The sequence below is a fragment of the Bactrocera dorsalis genome, chromosome 3, assembly GCF_023373825.1.
Source record: "Bactrocera dorsalis isolate Fly_Bdor chromosome 3, ASM2337382v1, whole genome shotgun sequence".
Taxonomy (NCBI): domain Eukaryota; kingdom Metazoa; phylum Arthropoda; class Insecta; order Diptera; family Tephritidae; genus Bactrocera; species Bactrocera dorsalis.
Genome location: NC_064305.1, coordinates 85,817,369 through 85,844,325, shown reverse-complemented (window position 1 = coordinate 85,844,325; position 26,957 = coordinate 85,817,369). Strand labels below are relative to the sequence as shown.

General features: G+C 35.2%; 1 protein-coding gene across 4 annotated transcripts in view; it reads left to right on the top strand.

Moving 5' to 3' along the window:
* LOC105230125 (atrial natriuretic peptide receptor 1) overlaps positions 1–26,957 on the top strand; it is a 111,701-nt gene that overhangs the window by 340 nt on the left and 84,404 nt on the right. For 2 of the 4 annotated variants that reach the window (XM_049453589.1, XM_049453588.1), the window contains exons 3-13: positions 4,146–4,824; positions 5,375–5,486; positions 6,228–6,393; positions 7,163–7,237; positions 11,222–11,486; positions 12,713–12,822; positions 12,913–13,098; positions 13,179–13,435; positions 13,499–13,614; positions 13,681–13,759; positions 14,369–14,456. In XM_049453589.1, the coding sequence (XP_049309546.1) occupies positions 4,428–4,824; positions 5,375–5,486; positions 6,228–6,393; positions 7,163–7,237; positions 11,222–11,486; positions 12,713–12,822; positions 12,913–13,098; positions 13,179–13,435; positions 13,499–13,614; positions 13,681–13,759; positions 14,369–14,423 (1,818 nt within the window). In that variant the 5' untranslated portion in view covers positions 4,146–4,427 and the 3' untranslated portion in view covers positions 14,424–14,456. Of the gene's footprint in view, positions 1–4,145; positions 4,825–5,374; positions 5,487–6,227; positions 6,394–7,162; positions 7,238–11,221; positions 11,487–12,712; positions 12,823–12,912; positions 13,099–13,178; positions 13,436–13,498; positions 13,615–13,680; positions 13,760–14,368; positions 14,681–26,957 lie in introns of those variants that run through there. The other 2 variants (XM_049453587.1, XM_049453586.1) reach the window with 2 other exon arrangements.

Genomic DNA, 26,957 nt, shown 5'->3' with positions numbered 1-26,957 from the left:
AAATCCCTTGCTACATACATATGAGCACGAGCGTGTTTGCCAACTGTCGCATGCTGATTGCCGCCACACGCATAGACACACGCGCATACATACATCCAAACACACATTCAAACGAAAAGTAACAAATGAGCGATTTAGAGCGCTATTACATGAAGCAACTTTTGTTGCTAATTCTCGGGCGATTCTCTTTTGCTGTCGCCCATTACCTTCACACGAGCAACTTGTGTTGCGCAACTCTGTTGGAGTTTTTTTCTCATTCTCTTTCACCTTACTTTAACCTATTGTCAGCTCTTTACTTTAACCCATTGTCGTTTCTTTTTTCTTATAGATATTTCTTCCACTCTATCACATATATTAATCAGTTCTGTCAATTAAGAAATACATTTTATTTATAATTCAAAATTAAAACAAAGATTATATGACAGACTTTCACATATATCACCCTTTTCACTATCGTCTGAATCAATTTGTATGGCATTCTCCATACATTTCACAATATCTTTAATTAATTCGATTTTTTCGTCATACTCCATTTTCTAAAATATTTATATTATATTATGTATATCTGTATACATATTTGCAAATTATTTGCCAAAAGATGATATTAATTTTTTTAAATATATTCAAAATATTAATTTCAAAAAATATACTCAAATGCAACTATGTACTACGAAAGAAAGAACACGAATGCCGAAAAACGTCGCAGCGAACTGCTACGAATGAGAACACAAAGCGAGTTGCTGAACACTGGAAACTCGGCGCGATTCTCCTCTCCTCGTCGCCCCCTCGCCTATAAACCAAGAGTTGCCGAGACAAAAGTTGCTGCGTGTAATAAGCCACTTACCAGCGCGCCGCACAAGAAAGGCTGCGCAGAAATATGTGTGAGTAGCCGACAAACGAAAGAAAAAACATTCGCTTAAGTTTGCATATATGTGTGTGTGTGCAGACCGTGCGACCAAGTGCCGCTGGCATATAAAAGCGACGACAGAACGCGTTCGCGGCTCATTTGTATCTTGACTCTTTGGACGGCAGCAGCGGCAACAGTCGGATACGCGTACACAACTGGGAATATATTGGCGGTAAAGTGATAAATGGACACATACACACACATACATATTTATTTGCAAAGCCGTGTGTGTGTGTGCGCGCGGTGATTTCGAACGTGTATGAGCCGACATGGAGTTGACGAGGAATAATAATGAAATACTCGCATATAATTTGTTGACTTTGAATATTATAAACACATAGGCACGCACGCACCAACACTAACATACATACATATGTACATATGTATGTGGCTTGCTTGGTGAACTGTTGTGGCAACAAGTGTTTAAGTCGACACGGCGTATGAGCGACGGCATGTGCAATTGCGTCTGTGCGGTGTGAAACGGTCGAAGGAGCCAAATGTGCTTGGCTTGTGGTAACCGTTGAAGCAAGAAGTTTTCACTTTACGTTAGAAAGCAGCGAAAAATGTAATGAAAAATCTGTATGTAGATAAGCTATAAATATGTGCTGCTTTTGACAATGGCTACGGCACTCATGTTATGTGAAGCCTTAAAAGCACTGCAATTTGTGTGAAATACAGTTAAGTGTTTGGGAAAATCACAAAGGAGATTTCATTCTTGACGTTGTTGATTCGTATGCGGATTTGGTGGCTCTTTTGTGCTCAAACAGAACAAAAGAGTAAAAAAGAAATTTGATTCAGTGGAAAAAACGACATTTATTTGAAGCCAAAATAAGTAGAAAAAATTAATTAAAATAAAATAAAAAAATATTTGCAAAATTTTTTAAATGAAAAAAAAAATATTTGTAAAATTTTTTTAAAAATATAATTTTTTTTTATAAATATATTTTTAATTATTTTTTTAATATTTTTTTGATAATTTTTTTTAATATTTAATTAAATTTTAATTAATTAATGTATTCTTTTAAATTTGATTTAATTATAGAAAAATTAATTTTTCGCAAATCTATATAAAAGAAGCCTGTTAATATAACAGATATTCTGAAAAGAAATAATTTAAAAAAATTTAAAGAAATAATTGTGAAAAAATAAATTAAATAAAAAAAAAGCTTAAGTTTCTTAATTCAAAAATTTTTATTTGTGGAAAATATTGAAACAATTTACTTAAATTTTTTTAATAATATTTGATTTAATTAAATTTGAATTAAGTAATGAAATTTTTTTATTTTATTAATAAATTATTTTAAAAAATTTCAAAAAATCAGTAATTAATTGTTTAATTTGAAACTAATCTGACCATAAAAAAAATTAAATTAATTAATTAAAAATCATTTAAATTTTAAAAAATGTGGAATGTGCCTTATAAAATAAAAATCAGAAATTATTTAAATAGCTAAAACAAAAATATTTAAAAAATTTATTAATTTATTAATTTTTTATTTATCATTAATAATTTATAATTTATTTCAAATAAAACCCTTAAATTAATTCGACAATATTTTTTTTGTTAAATTAAAAATTTTTTCAAATTTTCGAAAAATATTTAGACATTTCTTTCGATTAAAAATAAATATAAAAAGCTAAATTAAAATAAGAAAATATTTTTAGGATTTTTTATATTAATAAAAATTTATTGAAAAAAATTTGTATAAAAATTTAATTATCTTTTTTTAACAATTAAAGTAAATTTTAAAGAAACCTTAATTTAATAATCTAAAAAAAACAAATATTTAAATTAAACAATTTTTCATTTGGTCAAAAATTTTGGAAAATTAAAGAATATTAAATTTATAACTATAATAAACATTTATTTAAGGGGTTATATACAGTTAGAAGGCTGGATAGAAGGATTTTACAAAATTTAAATAGTGAATTAAATTATTTTTATTTTTTTATATTTTTTCGTAATTCAGTATAAAACAAAAACCAAAAATATTAAAATATTTATTTTTGTAATATTAAATTATTATTTTTTATATTTTTTCAAAATATAGCAGAAAAAAAAACAAAAAACGAAAAACTAAATCAGTTAAACTAAAAAAATATTTCAAACTATCAACAATCAGTTTTATTTATACTTAATAAATAGTACTCAATAAAAAACTTTTAAATAACTGCCCAAAAACAGAAAACTAAAAAAAGCACGAAGAAAAATTAATTAAAGTGCCAGCGCTGAAGCTTTAGAAACGGTAAACGCAGCAAACACTTTAATACTGAATTAATTTCAGATCTATTTAATTCAAAAAGCTTTATGTTAAACAGTTACTGCTGAAAGTGCTGAATTTAATAATGCAGAAGTAATTGAGTTGTGTCCTAGTCAGAAGTGGAAAGATTTGATTTTCGGTGATGTCTTCAAAAGTAAAAAAAAAAAAAAAACAAAAAAAATTGTAATAATTAAAAATAACAAGGGGAAGATGGAAAAAAAACTAAAATACATACAATGAAATGAAATTACTATATTTAAGAGCAATGCACCGGAAAAATAAAAGAATTCGAAAAAATATCAATCACCTAAGGTCTGAGAATTTATCTGCTGGGAAAGTGCATAAAAACCACGCCAAACCCGCTCAAAAATCAAATTGACTCATCACGAATATATTCCTGAGGGACATACGGTCAATAAGAAGTTCTATTTGGCCGTATTGAAGTGTTTGTGTGAGAACGTCCGTCGAAAACGGCCGGAATTGTGAAAGAACAATTCATGAATTTTACAAGATGATAATGCACCATCGCGTTGATCCTCGATTATGATCGAATTTAAAGCCAAAAATGCTATGAATACCATCGATAAGTCACCATATTCACCAGATTTGGCACCAAGTGATTTTTTCTTGTTCCCCAAACTGAAACTGCCGCTCCTTGTAACCCTTTTTTTAGTCGATCGAAGAGCTAAAATAAAAAAAATCGCTGAAGGAACTGAAGGCCATTCCAAAAATTGCTTCTGAAAAGTGTTTCGAGGTCTGGAAAAGTTGTTCGCAAAAGTGCCTATATAATCCTTTATCTATATAGATTAGTTTTAGGTGATACATATAACAGTTAGCTGAACAATATTATTTTACTCTGTAGCAACATGTTGAACGCATTTCCACTGCACCTTTTTAATCAAATCTAGAAAGTTTCAATCAAAGAATCAGCTGAAAACTAACTCTTTTTCTCTCTCTGCCTTCTCTGACTACAACAGATCACAGGTTATCTCAAGAAATATGTGAATTAACAATTGCAAAGCAAACAGCGACGGACGATAGAGCTAGCAAAATAACAGTTTCAATAAACGTTACTCTTCGCCACGCGTGTGGATGCCACAAATGTGGCGCAACACTACACCACTCCTTCCACTGTATACCGCAGATACAGCAACATAGTCTCGCATAAACAACTCAGACCCCGCTTGACGCTCTCTACGCACCCCAAACTAAGCCACCAGCCTGTCTCTCTCTTGCTCAACGCCAGCGATTATTCCACCATGCATGCATTCAATTTGAACACACACACCAGCGCCTTTATTGCCATGAGCATCACTTACCTGCTGTTCGCGCTGCACACCTTAGCCTACCACGTAGGCACATTGACGCCCGCCACAGGCAAAATCCCGACAACACATACAACCGTTAGCACACGCAAGCTGAATCACACGGCTTTGCTGGATATGTCGATCGACTTTGCGATCGATCCGCAAGCGAATGCAACTGTGGTGGCGTCGACGATGCCGACGTCGACATTGGCAGCGTTGGCGTTTGGCCCTGACAGTGGATATGTGTACGAAGACCGGCAAGGTCATGTGGTGAAGCGCGAAAATATCGAGTACGATTTGACCGGCTTGCGCGTGTACAATGTGGGCGTGTTGATGGCATCACATCTGGGTAGGTTTGGGGGGAGTTTATGCACATATGGTATATACATATGTATTTGTATAAGTCTACTGCTTGGTAAGATGGTGATATGTTTAATACTAGCTATGCATTAGCGAGTTGCTGCTAGGGCAGGGGAAAAAAGGATTAAAAATTAATTGTGAATTCCGAGTTTTATATAAAAAATTTAATTTTTTTAATCAATTTAATTTTTTTAATTGCAATTAATTTAATTTTTTTAATTTTAATTAATTAAATTCTTAATTAATCAATTTTTTTATGTGAAAATATAATTTTTCAATCTAAATTTTAATCCAAATTAAAAAAAAAATTTAATTAAATTTAATTTGAAAAAAATTTAAAAATAATACAATTTTTTTTAAGTTTTCAATCGGGTATTTGGTACTACAATTTTACGAAATTATTTTTAATTAAGACTAATTAAAATTAAAATTAATTATTATAATTTAATTTAAAAAAAAATAAAATTTAATTAACATTAATTTTTTTTAATAAAATAAATATAAAAAGTTTTATTTTTTATTAACTTTTTTTATAAAAGATTCGCCCTTCGATCTGGAGCGCTGTGGACCCGCCGTGGATTTGGCATTGGATGTAATTAATAGGGAATTTTTGAAGCCGCATAAAATCAAATTGCGCAAAGTGCAAGCAAGGTGAGTGCAAGTCTTATAAAACACCAACACTGCAACACACACATACATATACAAACACATTTTAAGTGAGAAAGCAATAAAATTTTACGCGCAGCGCTTTTAATTGGCGCTCGCTTTAAGAAATTAATACAGAGTGAGCTTGCCGTCAATTTCTCCACATACCAACAAACAATTCGCCGAATGTGAATGCATATAAAGCAGCGCAAATCAATTGTTACTCATACGCCCCGTGGCGCATTTCACTACAAATTATGTATTTCCATTTGCAGTTGCATATTGAGCGCTCAATTGGGGAGTGTTTTATTTACATTGTAATTGCTTTGCTGCCTTCTTACGCTGAGACATGCTTAGTCCTTCGCAATTGCCGGATTTTATAATTGGAAATGCATAGTTTGTCGACATGTGGCCTTCAAGAGTAAAGTAGAGAGTTGCAGATCAGTTCCGATAATTGGGTTTTAATGAGTGCTTTGACTTGATGGGGTGCACAAAAGACTGCAAAAATATGTAAAGGAGGGATTTTAAGGAAATTGAAATAGAAAATATTTTTTATTTTGTCGAATTTTTTTATTGTCAAAAAGTACTGATTTGGATTATGATTTTCAGTAAGTGCGGGTAAATGCTTAAATGAAAAAATATCATATATAATATTTTATTACTAATATCCAGTTTCTATGTTCTATCTAGGCACTATGTGCAAATATATACTATTTGCCTTTAATGCATATTTTCTCTCCCCTTCAGTTACCCTTCCTGTTCCGGTGCAAAGGCACCTGGTTTGGCTGCTGACATGCATTTTAAGGACGACGTCATAGCTTTTATTGGACCTGCTTGTGCATTTGCTTTGGAGCCGGTGGCACGTCTAGCTGCCTATTGGAATTCTCCGATCATTACCGGTATGGGTGATCAGGTGAGCTACAACTATCAATAGATCTTTGAATTTGAAAATATAAAATTTTATTTGGTTACTTACATATATAACGACATAACAAATTTTTTTAGTTGGTTATAATAATAAGTATTAAAAACCATAACATAATTTCTGATTACCGAAAGCAAGCAAGTAACTCAAATGTTACTCATACGCACTGTATGCTGCATGATCAAATATGTATACCTTTAGATACAACGAAAATGCAATAAATGTCATTAAATTAATGGAGAATAAATTTTAAGCAATATAATTGTTAAAAAACTATTAAAAACATAATTATTTAAAAAAAGCCAAATAAAAAATAGCTTTATAAAACAGACTATTTTCCGCGAAAATTATGATAATCTAAAAATAATATGGCAACTAAGTAGAATATATAATAAAATACAAATACATATAAATCTTGCACGACAGACATGCAATACTGGTGTCAGCAGGATTTTTTTCACAACTTTTATTATGAAATTATACTTATTTGAAAATTTTATATATTTTTTTCAACATTTTTTTTAGAGTTCGGTACTCGGTAATTTAACCACGAAAACTGTTCTTATCATTATTAAATATTAAAAAATTATTTTTTAATTTATTTTTAATATTTTTTGTTATATATATATAATATTTATTTTCTATTATTTTTTATATTTTGTTTAGCTTAACATTGAGTACGCATCTATCACTCATAGTAAAAAAAATTTTGTTTATAAATAATTAAAAATATTTTCATGCATAATTTCGCACACAGCCACCTTCTGATGATGAGCTAACGGTCACATCTGGCATATTAGGAAAAATTCATAAATGGAAAAATGAGAGCACGGTATGTTATGAAGTGTAATTAACATTATAAATTATTAAAATTTATATTAAATATTAAAATTTATATTAAATATTAAAATTTATTATTAATTTATTTATTTGAAACAAGTTATGCCAATATTTTGAGAATATATGTCCATTTTTTTAATTTTTGTTTAGGACTTTTCATATTCAAAGTTAAAATAAATTTAGGAAAGTTTTATATCTGCCCACTAATGATTGAAAAGAACCACATATGTATAAGAAATAGTGGAAAATCCAGCATGAATACCTAAGTCTACACAGAAGACTTGTGCCAAAATTTTATTTAGAAGTATAATTGTATAAAAAATAGTAATGTTTCCTGCATTTCTATAAAGTTCTCATGATTTTTCAATCACCCTGTAGCTATAGTTTGCATAATAGTACGCAATGCACGTAGGTAATATGATTCTTCTATGCAAACAAATGTGAGTAGACGTGCTTATAAATCTGTATGTATAATATAAAGGCGCTGCACTCGTGTATGAGGCAAGCTTGGCATATAAAATACAAATAAATATAAAACACGCAGTATTACTCACATAATTGATCGTCGATTTAACGATTTTTGCGTTAATTTGAAGAACTTGCTCAGATAAAGATTCATTTACAGGACCTGAGTCTCTGGCGAAAACTCTTTTTGAGCAGAGGCCACAAAAGAGACGCTTGACAACGTAGTTAAGGACCGTACATTCAACAAAATCGTCATTACTAATGACGAAACGTGCGAATATGACGTCGAAAGTGGAAAAAAATCTAATGAATGGCGCTTCAAAATAAAAACAAAAATCGCTGAATGAATTGAAGATCATGTGCTGTACTTAAAACTTATTTTTTTGTTAGTCCGGTTTAAATTTTATCAGATGGATATGATGCATTATCACCTCGGGATATAATTTTCAATAATTTTATTAATGGATTCGGTGGTGAATAACTCTTTACGAAAGGGTTAAATAATATCAGATCACCGCCTTAAATATCGCCAAGATTCAAGTACAAAGAACACATGTTTAAATTTTTCTCAAATTTTCAGTTTCCGGAATAATTATGCCTTTCTAAAATAATTTCTGTGTAGCGACCTCAGCCACATTAAATTTCTTGGGAATATCGCACACATACACATACATAATAAAAGCGTATCCCACACCAATATATGCGCACTTAATGATATTTGTATGTATGTATGCGTATGTGCTGTATGTGTTGTATTCCAGTAGAATTCATTAATCGCCTTTGATTTTTATTTCAACTCCGCTAGCAGCGAATTCCCAGCGGTAAGCGCTGGCACATGCTGCGGCAACCGCTATTTGTGGTAATCTAAAGGCAAGCGCTGTCATTGCCATGGTCAGTGTCAGTCAGCAGAAGTCAGCCAGCCAGCTGCGAGCGCTACAACAAACTTACCGCCGCACCAACTTGGAAGGCCACCCCCTATAACTCCGTTGACATTGACATTTTGCAATTTGTATGAAATAAAAGGCAAAAGAAGTAGAAAAAAAAGAAAGAAAGTAAGAGGAAATGAGGAAGAGATAAGCAGAAAAAATTCAGCAAACTATTTGTTGTTGGGCTTTTGGAATTTGTTTGAGCCGCACTTGAAATTAGTAGCGGCAAACCGTTAGTTTTACATTTGCGCACGTGTGATTGAAGAGTTGCAAAAAAAGTAGATAACACATACCAACAACCAGTATACACCCATGTACACTCACTTTCTCTTTTTGTTGTTGTTATGTTGCCTGCGTAGTGACACTTTCTGCCTAAGTTCACTTATAGCCAACTTGCGGCGGTAATTTCCTGTCTTCCAAGTGGACGAAGCGTTGGCTTTGCGGCCTGTCGGAATTAACTAATTTACCTTATACAGCGGTTAGACTGAGTACTTAAGTATTTTTTAATTAATTAACTTTTTGCAGTTTCATTATAAGTACACTGACTCAAGTAGCGTTAGGCGCTGCGGTAAGGTAAGAGAGGCACTCGTTTAAAGAAGAAAGATGATGCAAAGTTGCAGCATAAAAACGACACGCAAGCGGGAGTATATATCTATATATATATACATACTTACATATTCGTACTCATGTATTTGAAGTTGTATTTGCAAGGGAGTCTTTTGTAACGCTTTGCTTCTTTGCAACAATTAAGCTGTAATTTATTCTGCTTTCATTTCATTGTATTTGTATGCGAGTGCCTGAAGCAGCATCAACAGGTCATTTGTGTCGACAATAAGTGAGAAGACGCACGATTACTGTGATTATGCCAGACACGACATTTAAGCAGCCAAAAGTCATTCCAATAAAGGAAGAAAAAAAAATTAACTGATGCTAGAGCTGACAGTGCTTTAAGATTTAATATATTCACATTTTGTATGAGAATTTAGTATAAAGGAAATAAATTTTTAAATAAAAACTGAAGTCACAATATATATATGTACATAAGGTTAGGCTAAAGTGCGTCCATTATTTCCAGCTCCGTCCTATAGGATATTATAACTCAAACTATTGGTGGTAATTTCATATTTTTCCAACTTCTAACTAAAACTCAAAATCTGTGGTTTCAAAAAAAATCCAGACTGACTTTGTGCAATACTCATTGCTTCCATAATGGGTTTCTACATATGAAGGACCATCTGTTGTCTTGCTTTTAATGAAATATGTGTATGCTTACAAAAATCGATTTAATATTTATGTTAAACTTTTAAAAATACCATCTGATCATATTCAAACGGGACGCGCTAACCGAAACGATAAAAAATTCTTCCTAAATTGGTACAACCTTTTTTCAAGTTCCTGTGGTGACGAGGCGTGGGTTTATATATAAGATGCCAAAGCCATTCAACAATCTAAACCATTCAACCAAGAAACAATCGAATGCCGCTTCAAAATTTGACCGAAACCGAAAAACCAAAACTGAAGGCCACCCCAACCGAAGCTTTTAAAAAGTGTACAAAAAAATTTAATTAATTTTTGGCATTCTTGTATTGGCTCAGGAGCCTTTTCCAAAAGCGATAATAAATACTTGTATTAAAATACGTGAATATGTAAAATTGTTTTAAGTTCGCATTAAAATTATACGCAAACATGGGTACTTATGGTTTCAGATCGGCCTTTCATACAGTGTTAGAATTCAACTTGATTTAGAGTTAGTACGGGTCTGATGAGAGAACTGTATGCCACATTACTGAAGCAATTAAAGATGCTTCCAACATATGAGCCTGAGATTCTATCCCACTTTTCAGAGAACATTGCACACATATTTCTTTTGACAAATACAAACTTTTCACTATTTATGAAAGACCTTATGAAAAGAACCTTCATAAGTACCTATTCCATTTAGATCAACATTTTTTTACAAAAACGGACTGCGCTAGATTTAAAAAACAATATTTCCAAATTTATACTGATTCCTGGTATACATAAAAATCTCGAGATGTTCGAAACGGTGTCTGTCAACAACAAAATTCGAATTTAGATTGAGCAAAACAAAATAGCATTTATTTGATAGAGGGAGATTCTTCATACAGAGTTTGATTGTTTCCATAAAAGTAAAGAGTTCTTCTATAGCTCCTTTTTGGTAATGGAAGCAATTACAATACTTTCGAAATGTCTAATAATCTTTTGCATCGTGTAGTTTCGTATAGGCTATCAAGAGCACCGGAACTGCGAAGAAAAAAGCAATAAAAAGAAATATAATAATTTCACCACTACATTCTTTTTTTTATGTTAAGCAATCACTTGGCAAATTATCTCATCTAATACCGTTTAGTTGACTTTTAATATTCTTTAAACAAATATGAAAAAGAGGGGATCTGTCTGAAAAGGTCAGATACTAAAAACAAGACAAGCGACGTAGAGAATTTAGGTTATCCTCAAAGTAATAAAATATTACATTGGTTATCATAATAAATATACAGTCACATACAGCTTTTAAAAAAATTCCTAAACTATAATAATATTATCTTTTTGTATTCAAATTGCAGGACAAGAGTAAATATCCCACACTTACGCGCATGTCATATTGCCAGTGTCGTCTTAAATTGGTGTTTGCCAGTATTTTTCGGCAATTTAAGTGGAAACATGTGGCATTGATCATCGACCGTTCGGACCTTTTCTCCCTAACTGTAGGCAAGAATTTGGAGTATGGACTACGGCAAGAGGGTCTACTTAGTTTTGTACGTGAGTTAAATGGCAATGAACAAGAACCGTATGAGAATTACTTGAAGGATGCGAGCATGTATGCAAGAGGTAAGTGGTCAAACTATTTATATGAATTGTTTGAGTTTTGAAAAATACGGTCATAGATTTGTCATTATTTGCCGAGAGGCGAAAACTATTAACAAACCTTTTATGTTTGTCGAAAGACAGCGCGAATGGACTTCTTCTTCTTACAACTTTTTCGATTACCCACTCAACCCAAAGTAGCACCTTTTGGCAAAAGTGGTTCGGCGTTGGATTTCAAAGCTGAAATTATTGTTGGTGTTGATGCAAAGTTATGACGTGTAAGCCAAGTCACGAATGCTACGACTGTTTGTTTGATGATATTCCGTCGAGTCCCATAAGCCTCTCTTACTTATCCAGTCTGGTGAAAGCAGAACTAACGGCGCGGTTGTTGAGGCTTGTACCTTCTCTATTTAGCTCCGCAGCTCATATTATTTTCTACAGCAATAGATTGAAGAAGGAGCTTTTGGTGTTGCTCAACGTCAGCTTAAACAACCGTATTAGCTTTGCGGGATCCAAGCGCTTCAAAAGCGATGAAGAGGTGGTGTGTATCGATCTTTCTTTCACGGGTATTTCCAAGGTTTGGCGCTTAGTGAGATTCTGGTCAAATGTAGAATTTCCAGGATGTAAGCCATCTTGATAAGGTCCAATCAGTTTGTTGATTGTGTCTGTCTTTAACACACTGCGCTCGATAAAACCTTATATGCGATATTTGGGGGACTTATCTCACGGTAATTGGCGCAGATTGTGGGGTCTCATTTTTGTGGATTGGGCTGAGTACACTTAGGTTTCAATCATCGGGCATGCTTTCATTCGATCACCGTATTTGAATAGTTCGCCCGATAATCCATCGGGGAATTGGGTCCGGCATTTCTAGACATTACACTTTCCCTGCCATTCAGCAGGCTGGAGAAGTACTACCTCGATAACTTCAGTATGCTCTGAACATCAGCCACTAGATGACCACTTTGAGGCTTACAAAAGTATGCTTTGGTCTTGAAACCTTCCGTTAGTCGCCTTATTTTTTCATACAATTTTCGAGCATTGCCCCTGTCGGTCAGCTTCACAAGCTCTTCATACTGACGGATTTCGCCCTCTTTCTTTTTTTGTCTGCATGTGGGTCTCACTTCCCTCTTCACCTCTCGACGGTAATGTCAGTCTTTACTTTTACGAGGACAAGCCAGCTGGGCTGTGGCACCTTCTCAATTTAGAGACTGAGTTGTATTTATTCTTTTTTGTTTTATTAATTTCAGTGGTCATTTTATCCTTGCGTGGCGAGTTAGTTCGTAAATTTATGCTTGCCGCTTATACGCTGGGCATGACGAATGGCGATTGGGTCTTTTTAGATGTCGAAATATTTCAGGTAATTAATGAGATTACGCCTTAAGCACGCACTAAAGCTTATACAGCACTTTACATAAATTGAAATGACTATATGATCGTTATGCCACAGAGTTCCTATTGGGATGATCACGACTGGGAAGCGGGCGATGCGTTCGATAGCCATGCACGAAAGGCCTACGAAGCGTTGTTACGTGTTTCGCTGTTGCAACCTACCAATCCGGAGTATCAAGGCTTCGCTGATAAAGTGCGTGTTATGGCCAAAGCTTACAACTATTCCTTCAGCGATGGCGAAGAGGTGCGCTTTTTATGGACTTAAGACATGTCTATCAAGGCATATTTCAAAGCTAAATCTCTATTTCTTTTGCAAATTATTAGGTGAACTTTTTCATCGGCGCATTTTACGATGGCGTTTACTTGCTTGGCATGGCCTTTAATGAAACCCTGAATGAGGGCGGCGATCTACGTGATGGCATGGCTATAACACGACGCATGTGGAATCGTAGTTTTCATGGCATAACTGGTCATGTACGCATAGATGATAACGGTGATCGTGATGCTGATTACTCCATATCCGATTTAGATCCGATAAATGGCAAATTTGAGGTGGTGGCACATTATTATGGACTTCATCGGTAAGTTGTCAGAGTGAAAGCTTTTCGGAACAGTAAACTTTATTGATACCTCTATTCAAATAGCGAATATTCAGCCGTGGCAGGGAAGAAGATACACTGGCCTGGTGGACGTGAAGGTCCACCACCGGATGTGCCACGCTGTGGCTTTTTAGGCAACGCGCCGGAATGTCATGGCAATGGTGAGTTTTTCTCGAGATCCAATACTACTTACAACATTATGTAATATATATCTCTTATTTACATAGAGTTAATCATTATGTATGGAACATTTGCATTCGCAATTTTCCTTGGCTTTTCCTTCCTGGTCGTTTATCTGATGTGCAAGTGAGCTCTTCGAATATTTAAGATTATTGAAATAAATACAAAAGTTAACCTAGTTGTTACCTATGTGATAAATATTCGGTAGCCGAAAAATTCTTTTCGTATTTCTAATCAAACTTCAACTTATTTTTTTATTTTTATGCCAATAAATCAATAAAGAAATATGGATCATTTTGCTCGACTTATCAGTGTAAATTGAAGTTTCGAAATGTCCAGGACGGGGGCGAGCGAACCATTGTTGTGCTACACGAACTGATACAGCATCGTCTCCGTAAACTTCATAAATTTCATTGGTGGCTTGTGTGGCATTCTTCCATTTTTTATACAAAAATTTCAAAATATAGCGAATTTCTTTATTATTTTCACAAATTTTGTTCAACTTCTCTGCTTTTATTTTTTTTTTGGTATAATGAAGCTTGAAACCTCACCTTTCCAACACTATATGGTATGACACAATGTGATTGGTAGCACTGGAGATATACGACTGCAACGACATCTATTGACAAACTACGAAAAGACTTTTTCGACTACCAGTAGATGGGGAAAAGAATAATGATTTAGACACTATTTAAGTTGAGAATAAATATAATGTTTATTTTGGATCATTTTTAGGGCTAAAACTGTAACTTCCGAGGCGCATGCAAATAAAAATCTACTTGAGAAATAGCGGACACCCAACTGCACACATACATACTATACACCATACATTATATTTTGGAGGGCTCAATGCAACGACTACATAATTAAACATAAATACAACAAATGGGATAAATAAAATGACATTCGCTAATATATATCCTTAGTATATATAATATATACAAATACACTTACATATACGTCTATTGTTTATATATACCTATATATTTATACACATTCATATAAATAGATAAAATAGCTCAATAAAAATAAAATAATTTATGCAAATATAGACATTTTCGGTGTAAAACTGTAACGCTCGCCTCTAAAATACTCTAAAATTTACACAAACACAGACTATTTCATTACAATAAAATATTTGATTAATAAAATATCGGCATTTCTCACTTATTTTCGGCGCAGATTATAATAGATTTTTTTATACATTTATTCACAAAAGTTTTACTGAAATAATGCGCCTCGGCTCAGCAAAAAAAAATTAAAAACAATATTTGTTTATAGATTACAAAAATATATTACAGTTACGTACATACATATATACTCGTAAGAAGTCTCAGTACGCGACACGACGACTTCTAGCTCTTCGTCGTGGTGGGTGCATCGGGCACTATCATATCGTTTGGAAATTCACGTACCAGCGTCAGCAGTTTGTCTAACTTTTGCACCTGCAGCGTATTTTGATCGAGATACTGTTGCTTTTTGGGCGGCTTCACCATCAAACGCAAATTGTGACTTTAGTCCATTGCAGGTGAAATTGGTACGAGCTGTTGTAAAGAAAAAATATACATCTTCTATACTGTACAGCTGATGGCGGAAAGAAAAAAAATAAACATGAAAGGAAGCATTAAATTTTTCCTCACCGAAGATATCCCCTTCACAGGCACATTTCTTATAGGTGGTGATATTCGATAGTGATCCGATGAGGTCAATTTATATAGAGATCTGCACAGCGAAGTATTCTCTCAATGAATCCAGCGATTGATGCGATGTGTGGGAAGTGGCGCCGTCTTGTTGAAACTAAATGTCGCCGATATCACGAGCTTCAATTTCAGGCATTAAATAGTCGGTTATGCACGATAACGGCCGCCAATGACGGTTACGTTCTCACTGGCATCATTTTTGAAGACAAATGGACCGGTGATACCACCGGCTCACAAACCGCACCAAACCGATGTTTTTGATGGATGAAATGACAGCTCTTAAATCTCTTTACGTTGCTCTTTAGCTCTAATAGGAAAAAGACAAACTTTGGCGCTACAGTCAATTGTTATTGATTTGGTTTTTAACCGAACCACGGCGTATGATAATGGCAATAGAAGAGGCGAAGAAAGCTGCATCCAAAGTGCCAACTACCGCGGGTTTGAAGTCGATAAGTGGCATAAAAAGAAAATGAGTCCATACGCTGCCGACGTTTGCAGATATTCTTAAAAATATCAAATTATGGAAGCCATCTAAAATAATTGTTAATTCATTTAAGACTTAAATTTTGACATTTACATTAATAATTCATATTTTATTTTCAAAAACAATCTTTATATTCTGAACAGTCTATGTTTCGTACTTTCCCACAAGGGTTCATCTTCTCTGTTTAAAATTTTGACTAACAAAGTGCGTGCGTGTGTGTTTGCAAAGCGTGTTGGTGGCAACAAAACAGTATGCTCAAACACTTCTATGGTAGACTTTCGCGCCAAAATGGTTGAGTAAACACGAAACGAATTAATGAATTAAGGCCTGAAGAAACACTTGTGCTTGCTAACCATTGTCAATGAATATCGATGTGTGCGCTCGCATGTATTAGTGCAATGTGTGTCCATATTTGTATTTGCCTTGGAGCGAAAGTTTCTCGTAATCGTTTTGCGCATGTGTTTGTGTTTTTTTTGCACTAAGGTCTTTAATGATGGAGTAAGTGACATGTTAATTGTTTTCAGCAAATCTAATTGAGCGTATTTAATAGTATAAATCTATAATTGCACAGCTGATGATTGTGTAAGCATGTGTGTGTGTGGGTTGATGTAACGAGAAGAATAGTCATGGGCATGATTTTGGGGCTGATGATATTTGCACTCTTTTTCAATGCTATTTAGCGTTCTTAAAGAAAAAACATAATTTTACTTACAAGACAGAATGGGCAAAGAGGCATTTTATTTTATAGATATAAAAAAATAACTGCAGTTATAGAACTGCAGCTTGATAATTAACTTTGAAAGATTTCTTTGATTCCTTGATCTCATTGTCGATCTTCAGAAGTACCTTCGGAAAAAGTTGTTTGGCGGTAAGGAAGAGTTTTCTTCTTAAAGTTATTTTAAATGGAAAAATAAAAAATTATTTTAGTTATAGATGAATACAGGTAATTATGGAAGAGCTGGTCAACATTTTGACTTTTGTGCAATTTGAATGAAAGTTTTCCAAAAAACTTATTTTCGTGAAAGAATGGCTTAAAAATCGAAATCGTTGCCAAAAATCAAATTCCATCAACTATCACCTGACAAATATATGCATTTTAGGTCGTGTAAAAATTTCAAGTCGAACGGTGCAGATGTTTTTGAAAAATTTTCTCCAAGGGCTCTGAAATCAGCGTTTAGGGAAAAACGCGAACCGATTGCACTAATCCTTACAGATATGCTCATATCTCCGACACCATTTGCCGGATCAACTTAAATTTTTTTGATAATATCAAACATACAAATGTACGTTTTATGCAAAGACAAAAAAAACGATTTTATGAGTAGGGCTCTCACATAATCTTCAACATTCGGATCTACAATATCCGAATTGACCCGGATTTTACACGACAAAGTGCTATTATTTCGGCGATCTAATATTTTTTATCGGTGAATGATAATAAAGAAGAAGAAGATAAAGCAATTTGTAAGGATTCTCTAAAGGTTTAATTGACAACTTATTCTCGGAATAACGACAAATGTGTACTATATATGAAGATATTGATACGAAACGTTCGATACCAAACTAGATTTCAGACAGGGGGACTCCCTAACGTATGACTCCTCAGTCTATTGCTGGTGAAATTGATACGAGCTACAGAGCTGGGTCATGTTGACCGCTTGGCTGAGTACACTTAAGAAAGTATTCGATGCGATACCCGCCAGTAAAAGCAGTGGAGGCGGATCCTCTGCTCTCCGTTGGAAATATCAGGCAAAGAAGGAGCTGGCTTCACTTGGTGCCGAAAAGAAGAATCTTTTAAAACTAAAAACAGAAAAAATTTAAATGTGTTAACTTCGGCTTCATCGAAGATACATATACCCTTCACAGTAGTGCTATAGTGGTCCGATCAGATAAATTTATATGGAGATCTGCACACCGAAGAGTTCTCTCTAGCGATTGATGGGAAGGGTAGAAAGAGGCGCCGTCTTGTTTAAACCAAATGTCGCCGAGATCAAGAGCTTCAATTTCAGACATCAAATAGTCGGATACGAGCAATAACGGCCGCCACGGACGGTTACGGTCTCATCGGCATCATTTTTGAAGAAATATGGACTGATGATTCCACCGGCCCAGAAATGCGGCAATTTTGTTTTTTTACATATCCATTGAGCCAGAAATGAGTCTCATCGCTGAACAAAATTTGCTTTGAAAACATCGGATATTCTTGGAACTTTTGACAAACCCATAAAGCGAAGCGATGTTGCTTGGGAAGGTCGTGCAGTTTCAGTTCTTTCACAAGCTGTATTTTGTACGCTTTCAATTTAAAATCTGGACATAAAATGCGGCAAGTCGTTCCCTACGTCAGTCCGGGTTGCTGCGAAAGGCGTCGAATCGACTCTCCATGGTCTTCGTGGACACTAAAGGCTGCTATATTTTCTTCATTTCATGCTGGTGTGGTCTATTCGGTCGAATATTATTCAATAATGAATGCTGGGTCTCACGATGTTGAAGGTATAAAAACTAGTATTATTCAAAATTTCAATAAACTGAAATTCAAGTCCATCACATCACATCCGAAACACCGATCCATTCATTACAACTGAAATCTACGATTTAGTGTTAAAGTTATCTCGCGAAGTCAGCGAGTCAAGCACTGCAGGGCAAATAACGGAAACGTAGTAATAAACGGTGGCATTGTTGTTGCTTTTATTTTTGTTGTCACTAATGCCACTGCTCCTTTGCATAATTGTTATTGCCTTGGCTGTGTGTATTTATGTAAATCCCTTACTATATACATATGAGCAGGAGCGTGTTTGCAAACTGTCGCATGCTGCTTGCCGCCACACGCACACACCCACGCATATACATACATACATACATCCAAACACACTTTCAAACGAAAAGCAACAAATGAGCGATTTAGCAGTGCGCCGCATAAGAAAGCGAAAGGATGCGCAGAAATATGTGTGAGCAGCCGACAAACGAAAGAAAAAACATTCGCTTAAGTTTGCATATGTGTGCTTGTGTGTGCAGACCGTGCGACCAAGTGCCGCTGGCATATAAAAGCGACGACAGGACGCGTTCGCGGCTCATTTGTATCTTGACTCTTTGGACGGCAGCAGTGGCAACAGTGCGATACGCGTACAAAACTGGGAATATATTGGCGGTAAAGTTATAAATGGACACATACACACTCATACATATTTATTTGCAAAGCCGTGTGTGTGTGTGCGTGCAGTGATTTCGAAAGTGTATGAGTCGACATGGAGTTGGCGAGGAATAATAATGAAATACTCGCATATAATTTGTTGACTTTAAATATCACAAACACATAGGCACGCACGCACCCACACTAACATACTAGTACATGTATGTGGCTTGCTTGGTGAACTGTTGTGGCAACAAGTGTTTAAGTCGACACGGCGTATGAGCGACGGCATGTGCAATTGCGTGTGTGCGGTGTGAAACGGTCGAAGGAGCCGAATGTGCTTGGCTTGTGGTAACCGTTGAAGCAAGAAGTTTTCACTTTACGCTTAGAAAGCAGCGACAAATGTAATGAAAAATCTGTATGTTGATAAGTTATAAATATGTGCTCCTTGTTACAATGGCTACGGCACTCATGTCATATGAAGCCTTAAAAGCACTGCAATTTGTGTGAAATACAGTTAAGTGTTTGGGAAAATCACAAAGGAGATTTCATTCTTGTCCTTGTTGATTCGCATGCGAATTTGGTGGCTCATTTGTGATCAAACAGAAGAAAAGAGAAAAAAATAAATTTGATTCAGTGGAAAAAAACGAAATTTATCTGAAGCAAAAATAAGTGGAAAAAATTAATTAAAATAAAATAAAAAATTAATTGCAAAAATTTTTTAATTTAAAAAAAATATGTTCGCGAAAAATATTTGTAAAATTTTTTTAAAAATATTTTTTTATTAATATATTTTTAATTGTTTTTTTAATATTTTTTTATATTTTTTTTTTTTTGACAATTTTTTTAAATATTTAATTTAATTAAATTTGAATTAATTAGTGTATTCTTTTAAATTTGATTTAATTATTGAAAAATTAATTTTTCGGAAATTTATATAAAAGAAGTTTATTAATTTAAACTGTCAGTAAAAAAATTCCATTAGTTGCATTAAAATACGTTTAAAATTGTTAATATAACAGAACTAAATAAACATAACAGAAATTTTGAAAAGAAATAATTTTAAAAAAATTAAAGAAATATGTAATTGTGGAAAAAATACATTAAATTAAAAAAAAAAGTTTTAAGTTTTTTAATTCAAAAATTATTATTTGTGAAAAATATGTGAAAAATTTACTTGAAATTTAAATTTGAATTAATAAATGATATTTTTTAATGTTATTTTATTAATAAAAAATCAACTTATTGAAAATTTATATAAAACTAGCTGACCCCGCAGCCGTTGTCCTGCGTGAAATTATATGCTTTGAAATGAAAAGAAATTTGAAATGAAAATTCATATTGTGTTGATATCATTTAATTGAGATTTTTCTACATTTTTTTCAATGTAACGCAGCTTGATAAACAACATTTTTTGGTTTCTGTCCCGGTGCGTTAATGTACAGAGAAGATGGTTTTCCAACTCGTGTGCACGCCACTTATATCTGGCCGTGTGAAAAACATAGCATTTTCAAATTTATGTCACCCACTATGCGACTATCCTGTTGATCGTCATCTCAAATTCAATTTTCACTGGAAACGGAATACATTTGAGCTGAAATGGCAAATCGTTAGAACTCAAAGGAATTCGTACAATCGAGCATTCTGCGCCCTTGTTTTCGATGGGTGCTTCACAATCAGTCGGGTTTCATTACACAGTTTCGGTGCATGAAGATTGCGAAACATAATAATGACAGGTCCAACTTTGAGACGCACAGGATGCGGTGGCATACCAAGCCTCTCCAAAGAATTTAGAAATTTCACTGGATAATTGACGGCGTCGTCGTCATTGTCAAGATGATCGATTGATTTGTATGAACGCAAGTCTCCCGGAATTTGACTTTGAATCTTCCAGTTTAAGTCATCAACATCGGTATTTTTGGCAGCTAACATTGCGCGTGCACTTAAGGAATCGTAGTTACGATAATTTGGCCAATGTCCGAACATTCGTGATGAGTTCATCTTTCGTGAATTGATAAAGGGAAGATGGAATTGATATCGAACCACCGGAAGTATCAACCGTTATTGTACCATTTCCAATTTTTAGCGAAGACGATGTAAAATGTCTTTGACAATCTTTATATCGAAAAGTATGCGAACTTCATTTTCATTCCAGTGATTAACGTGTTCCAGCATTTGTAATTGCTGGCTTACTTCTCCAAAACTTTCACATATTCCCATATACCATTCACAGTAAACAATGACTCAAATAAAGTTGAACCGCGTACCTTAATCAATAGCAACCGAAGGTAGAAACAATCGTTGTTTTTCGGGTGGATTGTGTAAATTCGTCCTAATGCATTAGTTGATAAGACACCTGCATGTCAATCTACTGGTTGGCCTTGCTTTCTGCGTAACTATTTCTTCGACGATGCATCCCAATTATAATATCAAAGTATTTCCGAATGTCCTTGCAAATGGATCACTGACGAAAGTTGTGCTTCCTTTGGTCACGTATTTCCAAACGTATTTTATCGATTTCACCAAACTGCAATACTAAACACTGATATGAGTTTTGAATGTGAATTAGACAATAATGGTGAATACAGTACGATCCATGTGTTGTCAACTTCGATATTCACTCTTCTAAGTTGAATGCTGAACGTTCTGTTATCTGGTGAGCGACGCCGATAGAGTTGATATCTACCATTTCTAGTTTGTGCTTCCGAAAGAAAAGCAGAGTGAATAGTGTTTCGTGCATTTATTGTCAGACATACAAACCGAAGTGGGATTGTAATGTCCGCAAGGTCCATGAATCATATTATGGTGTAACCATCATCCAAAGAAGAATGTGTGCATGCAAAATAGAGGTTTTTGCCACTCAACAAAGTACATCTCATCCAACAGCACCACATATACTTTGCTTCAAGATAAAGACAATCAAACATCGTAACTGTTGTAGGAAAAGTCGTGCTGTAACATCGTGACGATCACTTACTGATTGACCGCGAATTATAATTCCGAACGTATGTCTCCGCATCCGGGAGTACTTCTTGCCTTGCCTTGCCTTGGCCTGCCATACTTTGTTGGCAAAAAGAACACCGACCGATATTAGGTCGACCTCTTGGTGGCTTCGTAACAAATTTCAATCTGCAATTGACCTCTTTGTGTGAAACACACGTAAAGTTTTCACTGAATAATTTTCAATAATTTTTCTTTTGAATAGACGAAAAAAAAAGCAAGCGACCGAAATTGAACGAATCAAATAATTTACAAATCAAAATATTGAAAAACAAAATAAACAAAAATTGAAAAAAAAAATGTGTATGGAAAAAATTTACTTTTTAGAAATGTCCAATTTTCCGACTTTTCCTCATAATGATATATATCCAACGATATCGCCTTTTACTTTGGCATCGTTTTGTTTCATACACGTTTACGCCAATTTAAGGTTTGAATATTGGATACTGCGATGGTAGCGCCATCTATCGATCAAACATTACAAAATTAAAAATTGATTAAAAATGAAAAAATAATTTAAAAAACATTTTCCAGTGGACCAAATTGTAAACATAAACCTTTCCCGAATCTCCTTGAACGTACAGACAAAATTTCATCAAAATCGGCCCATCCGTTTAGGAGCAATCTCAAGGCAAACACACGGTCAGAAGATTTATATATATAAAGATAAGTTTATTAATTAAATCTGGTAACAAAAAACTCAAATCAGTTTCACTAAAAAAATTAGTATAAATCTTGAAATAACAGAATTAAATAAATAACAAAAATTTTAAATACATATAAATAATTTTAAGAAATTTAAGGAAATAATTGGCTATAAATTTTAGATTTAAAAAAAAGCCTGTTATATTTATTTTTAAATTTTTTTTTTTTATTTCAAAAAATAAGTAATTAATTGTTTAATTTGAAATTAATCTGACCATAAGAAATTTAAATTAATTAATTAAAATCATTTAAATTAGAAAAAAAGGTGGAATATGCTTTATAAAATAAAAATCAGAAATAATTTAAAGAGTTAAAACAAAAATATTAAAACAATTTATTAATTTTTACATTTTTTGTTGAAATGTTACTTGAAAAAGCAACCCTGCTAAAGACAATGCATATGTTCGATTTCGAATTCGTACATAATTACATGCAATATATTGTTTCCAATTCCATGTTTCTATTACTCCTGAATAAACCTTTCAATTGTTAAGACGTGCGTGTTTCATTTAAAATTCCTACAGGTTATGGGCCCAGGCCCCGCTATAAGTAACGGTGAACAAAGTAAAGTTATACGAGGAAATTAGCAAGATGAGTGCTATGTACCAAATAGAGAAATTGGACGAGAATAATTTTGATTCTTGGAGTATCCAAATGCGAAGTGTATTGGTACATGCAGAGCTATGGAAACTTGCATCGGGCGAGTCCCCAAAGTCAGAAGCAGGCACCGAGGGTGAGGCTGTGGCAAAGTGGACGGCGCAGGATGAGAAGGCACTTGCGATGATTACACTCAGTGTAAAACCCTCGCAATTAAATTATTTGAAGCACTGTAAGACGGCAGCAGATGCATGGGAAAGGCTTAGGGAAGTGTACCAGCCAAGCGGTCCCGTTAGAAAGGTGTCACTGTATAAGAGGCTACTTAACCTCAAATTGGTTGAAGGTGAAAAAGTGGCAGTGTACTTAAATGCGTTTACCACGGCCAAAGATAAGTTGGCTGAAGTGGGCATTTCGCTCAATGATGAGCTTATTGCCATACTATTACTCTCGAGTCTTCCGAAAGAGTTTGAAAACTTTGTCATTGCGATGGAAACGCGAGATAGTCTGCCAACATTTGATGTATTGAAGCTGAAACTTCTCGAAGAAAGCGAACGTAGAGTCAACACAGGCGACGCAGTCACAAAGGTTGAAGGCAGCGTTCAGCAGGCATTTGCAGCGAAGTCGGCGCAGGGCAGCGAAAAGAAACAGTTAAAAAATGTCATTTGCTTTCGTTGTGGACAGCGTGGGCACATAAAGGCAAATTGTGTTGCTAAGCGGAGTGAGCAACAAAACGACAAGTTGAAGCAACAGAAACAGTATTCATTTACTGTGTTAGCAACATCGGGCTGCAACATGTTTAACGGAACGAAATGGTGTTTGGACAGTGGCGCAACAGCACACATGTGTTGCGATCGCAACATGTTCTCGAACTTTGTGGAACATTCGGAGTTGATCACGTTAGCAGGTGAGAACAGTTTGCAGGCAGAGGGTAAAGGCAGCGTGAAGATTTTTACAGACACTACTGTATTAACATTAAACAATGTGTTATACGTCCCACGTATGAGGGGAAATTTTATTTCGGTCGGTCGTGCCGTTGAAATGGGATGCGATGTCAGTTTCGCAAACAAGCAGGCTATGGTGACGAAGCATGGTGTTGAGATTCTACGGTTGAAACAAATAAACAATTTGTTTATCTTCGAAAATAAACGAAACAGCTGTTTCAGTATCATTCAGAATAGTGCAATGCTTTGGCATAATAGGTATGGGCACCTGAATTACGCGAGTTTGGCAGAACTTCGAAATAAATTGTTGGTACATGGGATGGGTGAAGTGAATTTTTCTCAGAAGCCGGCATGTAGAACATGCATGATGAGCAAAATACAAGCACAGCCACATCCAAAAGCAACAGAAAATAGATCAAAGAACGTGTTAGAGTTAATACATACAGATGTATGTGGGCCGTTTGATACACAATCGTTGGGTGCATCAAAATATTTTTTGACATTCATTGACGATATGTCAAGGAGAATTTTCGTTTATTTTTTGAAATCGAAATCGGAAGCATTTGAGAAGTTTGTGACTTTTTGCACTATGGTAGAAAGGCAAACGGGCAGAAAAATAAAAGCAGTCAGAAGCGACAACGGTCGTGAATTTATCAACAGCGCATTTAATGAATTTTTTGAGAAAAATGGTATTGTAAGACAGTTGACGGTTCCCTACACGCCACAGCAGAACGGTGTAGCGGAACGGGCGAATCGAACGCTGGTTGAAATGGCCAGGAGCATGCTGGTACATTCGGGTATGAATGCGGCGTTGTGGGCAGAAGCAGTAGCTACGGCGGTGTACTTGCGAAATCGTGCGCCAACAAAGGCGCTGAACAATAAAACACCTTATGAAGCTTGGTTTGAAAAAAAGCCTACAGTGAAACATTTAAAAGTGTTTGGGTCAGCAGCAGTAGCATTAGAGAAAACTCATCATAAAAAGTTTGCGGCAAAAGGTAAACAGTTGAGAATGGTCGGTTATTCACTAGTTTCCAAAGCGTACCGATTGTATGATGCGGAGTTACGTCAAGTGGTCGAAAAGCATGATGTTTTGTTCGACGAAGCAAGTAGCATAGAAAGCGCTGGTAATGAAGAGGTGGCCTTTGAATTCGGGCACATGCAGCAATACTCAAACGAAGGTAATAACATCATAAGCAGTGCTGGTGACGCAATAGTTAACGACGGTGAAGATGATAACATAGAGAGTGGCGATGAAGCAAATCAGATGAGCAGCAACGATGAATATCTTAGCGCAGATGAGCAACCAAATAAATATGCACCGGGTAGGCCTAAGTTGGTGAGAACGGGTAGGCCAGGGCGTCCTAAGAAGCAGTATAATGTGTTGAATGCAATGAACACAAGTGATGTTGAGATTCCACAAACATATGAAGAAGCGATGGCAAGTGAGCAGGCGTCTTTGTGGCAAGATGCGATGAACAGGGAGCACCAGGCTCTCAGTGCAAATGATACATGGTCATTCGTAGATATGCCTAAGGGGCAGTCGGTTATTGGTTGCAAGTGGGTATATAGCCTTAAACGAGACAAGCACGGCAACATTGAGCGCTATAAGGCGCGTTTGGTCGCGAAGGGATGTTCGCAGCAGTTCGGTGTTAATTATGTTGACACTTTCTCTCCGGTTTGTCGTTTCGAAACCATAAGGCTAATTTTGGCGTTGGCTGCAGAATTAAAAATGTTCCTGCACCAAATGGATGTATGCACAGCATACCTAAATAGCGAGCTGAAGGATGTTGTTTATATGAGGCAGCCGAAGGGTTATTGTAGTGGCGATAATCAGCGTAAGGTATTGCGATTAAACAAGGCTATATACGGGCTGAAACAAAGTGGCAGGGAATGGAATTCCAAGCTAGATAGAGCATTGCGTGACATTGGGTTTACTCAGTGTGAGAGTGAACGCTGTCTTTATAAGCAAGACATAAAAGGTAACCTTTGTTTGATACTTGTATATGTTGACGATCTTCTCTTAGCATGCCAGTCAAAGGAAGTGTTGGTTGACGTCAAAGCAAAAATATGTGAAAGGTTCGAGTGCGTCGACAAAGGTTCTCTCCATATGTTTCTTGGTATGCAGATAGAGCGAGATGGCGAATTGGGCGAAATTTCAATTGGGCAGTCACAGTACATAAAAGATTTGTTACGGCAACATCGTATAAGTGAATGCAGACCGGCATATACACCACTAGATGTTGGTTTTCAAGTGGCATGCGACAGCGACGTTTGCAAGAAGGTAGACCAGACATCTTATCAGTCTACAATGGGTGCGCTGATGTGGCTAGCACTTTCAACGAGGCCAGATATTTTCCATTCCGTAGCAAAGCTGGCACAGCGTAACAAAGATCCGCATAGTGAGCATCAGGCGGGCATAATGCATATATTGAGGTATTTAGCTGCAACTATAGATATGAAAATGCATTATCGTGCGTGCAATCAACCACTGAAGGGGTATGCAGATGCAGACTGGGGCGGCGATAGAATTGACCGTCGATCTTATACTGGCTATGTGTTTTTCTTAGCTGGTGGTGCGATTTCCTGGAAATCAGAAAAACAAGATTGTGTTGCTTTGAGTAGCACCGAGGCAGAATATTTGTCTATGTCATCTGCAGTAAAAGAGGCGTTACATCTAAGACGCATAATTATAGAAATTGGTTGTGGTAATGTACGAACATCAACAGTGTTATATGGGGACAACCTTAGTGCTCAGCACCTTGCAAAGAAT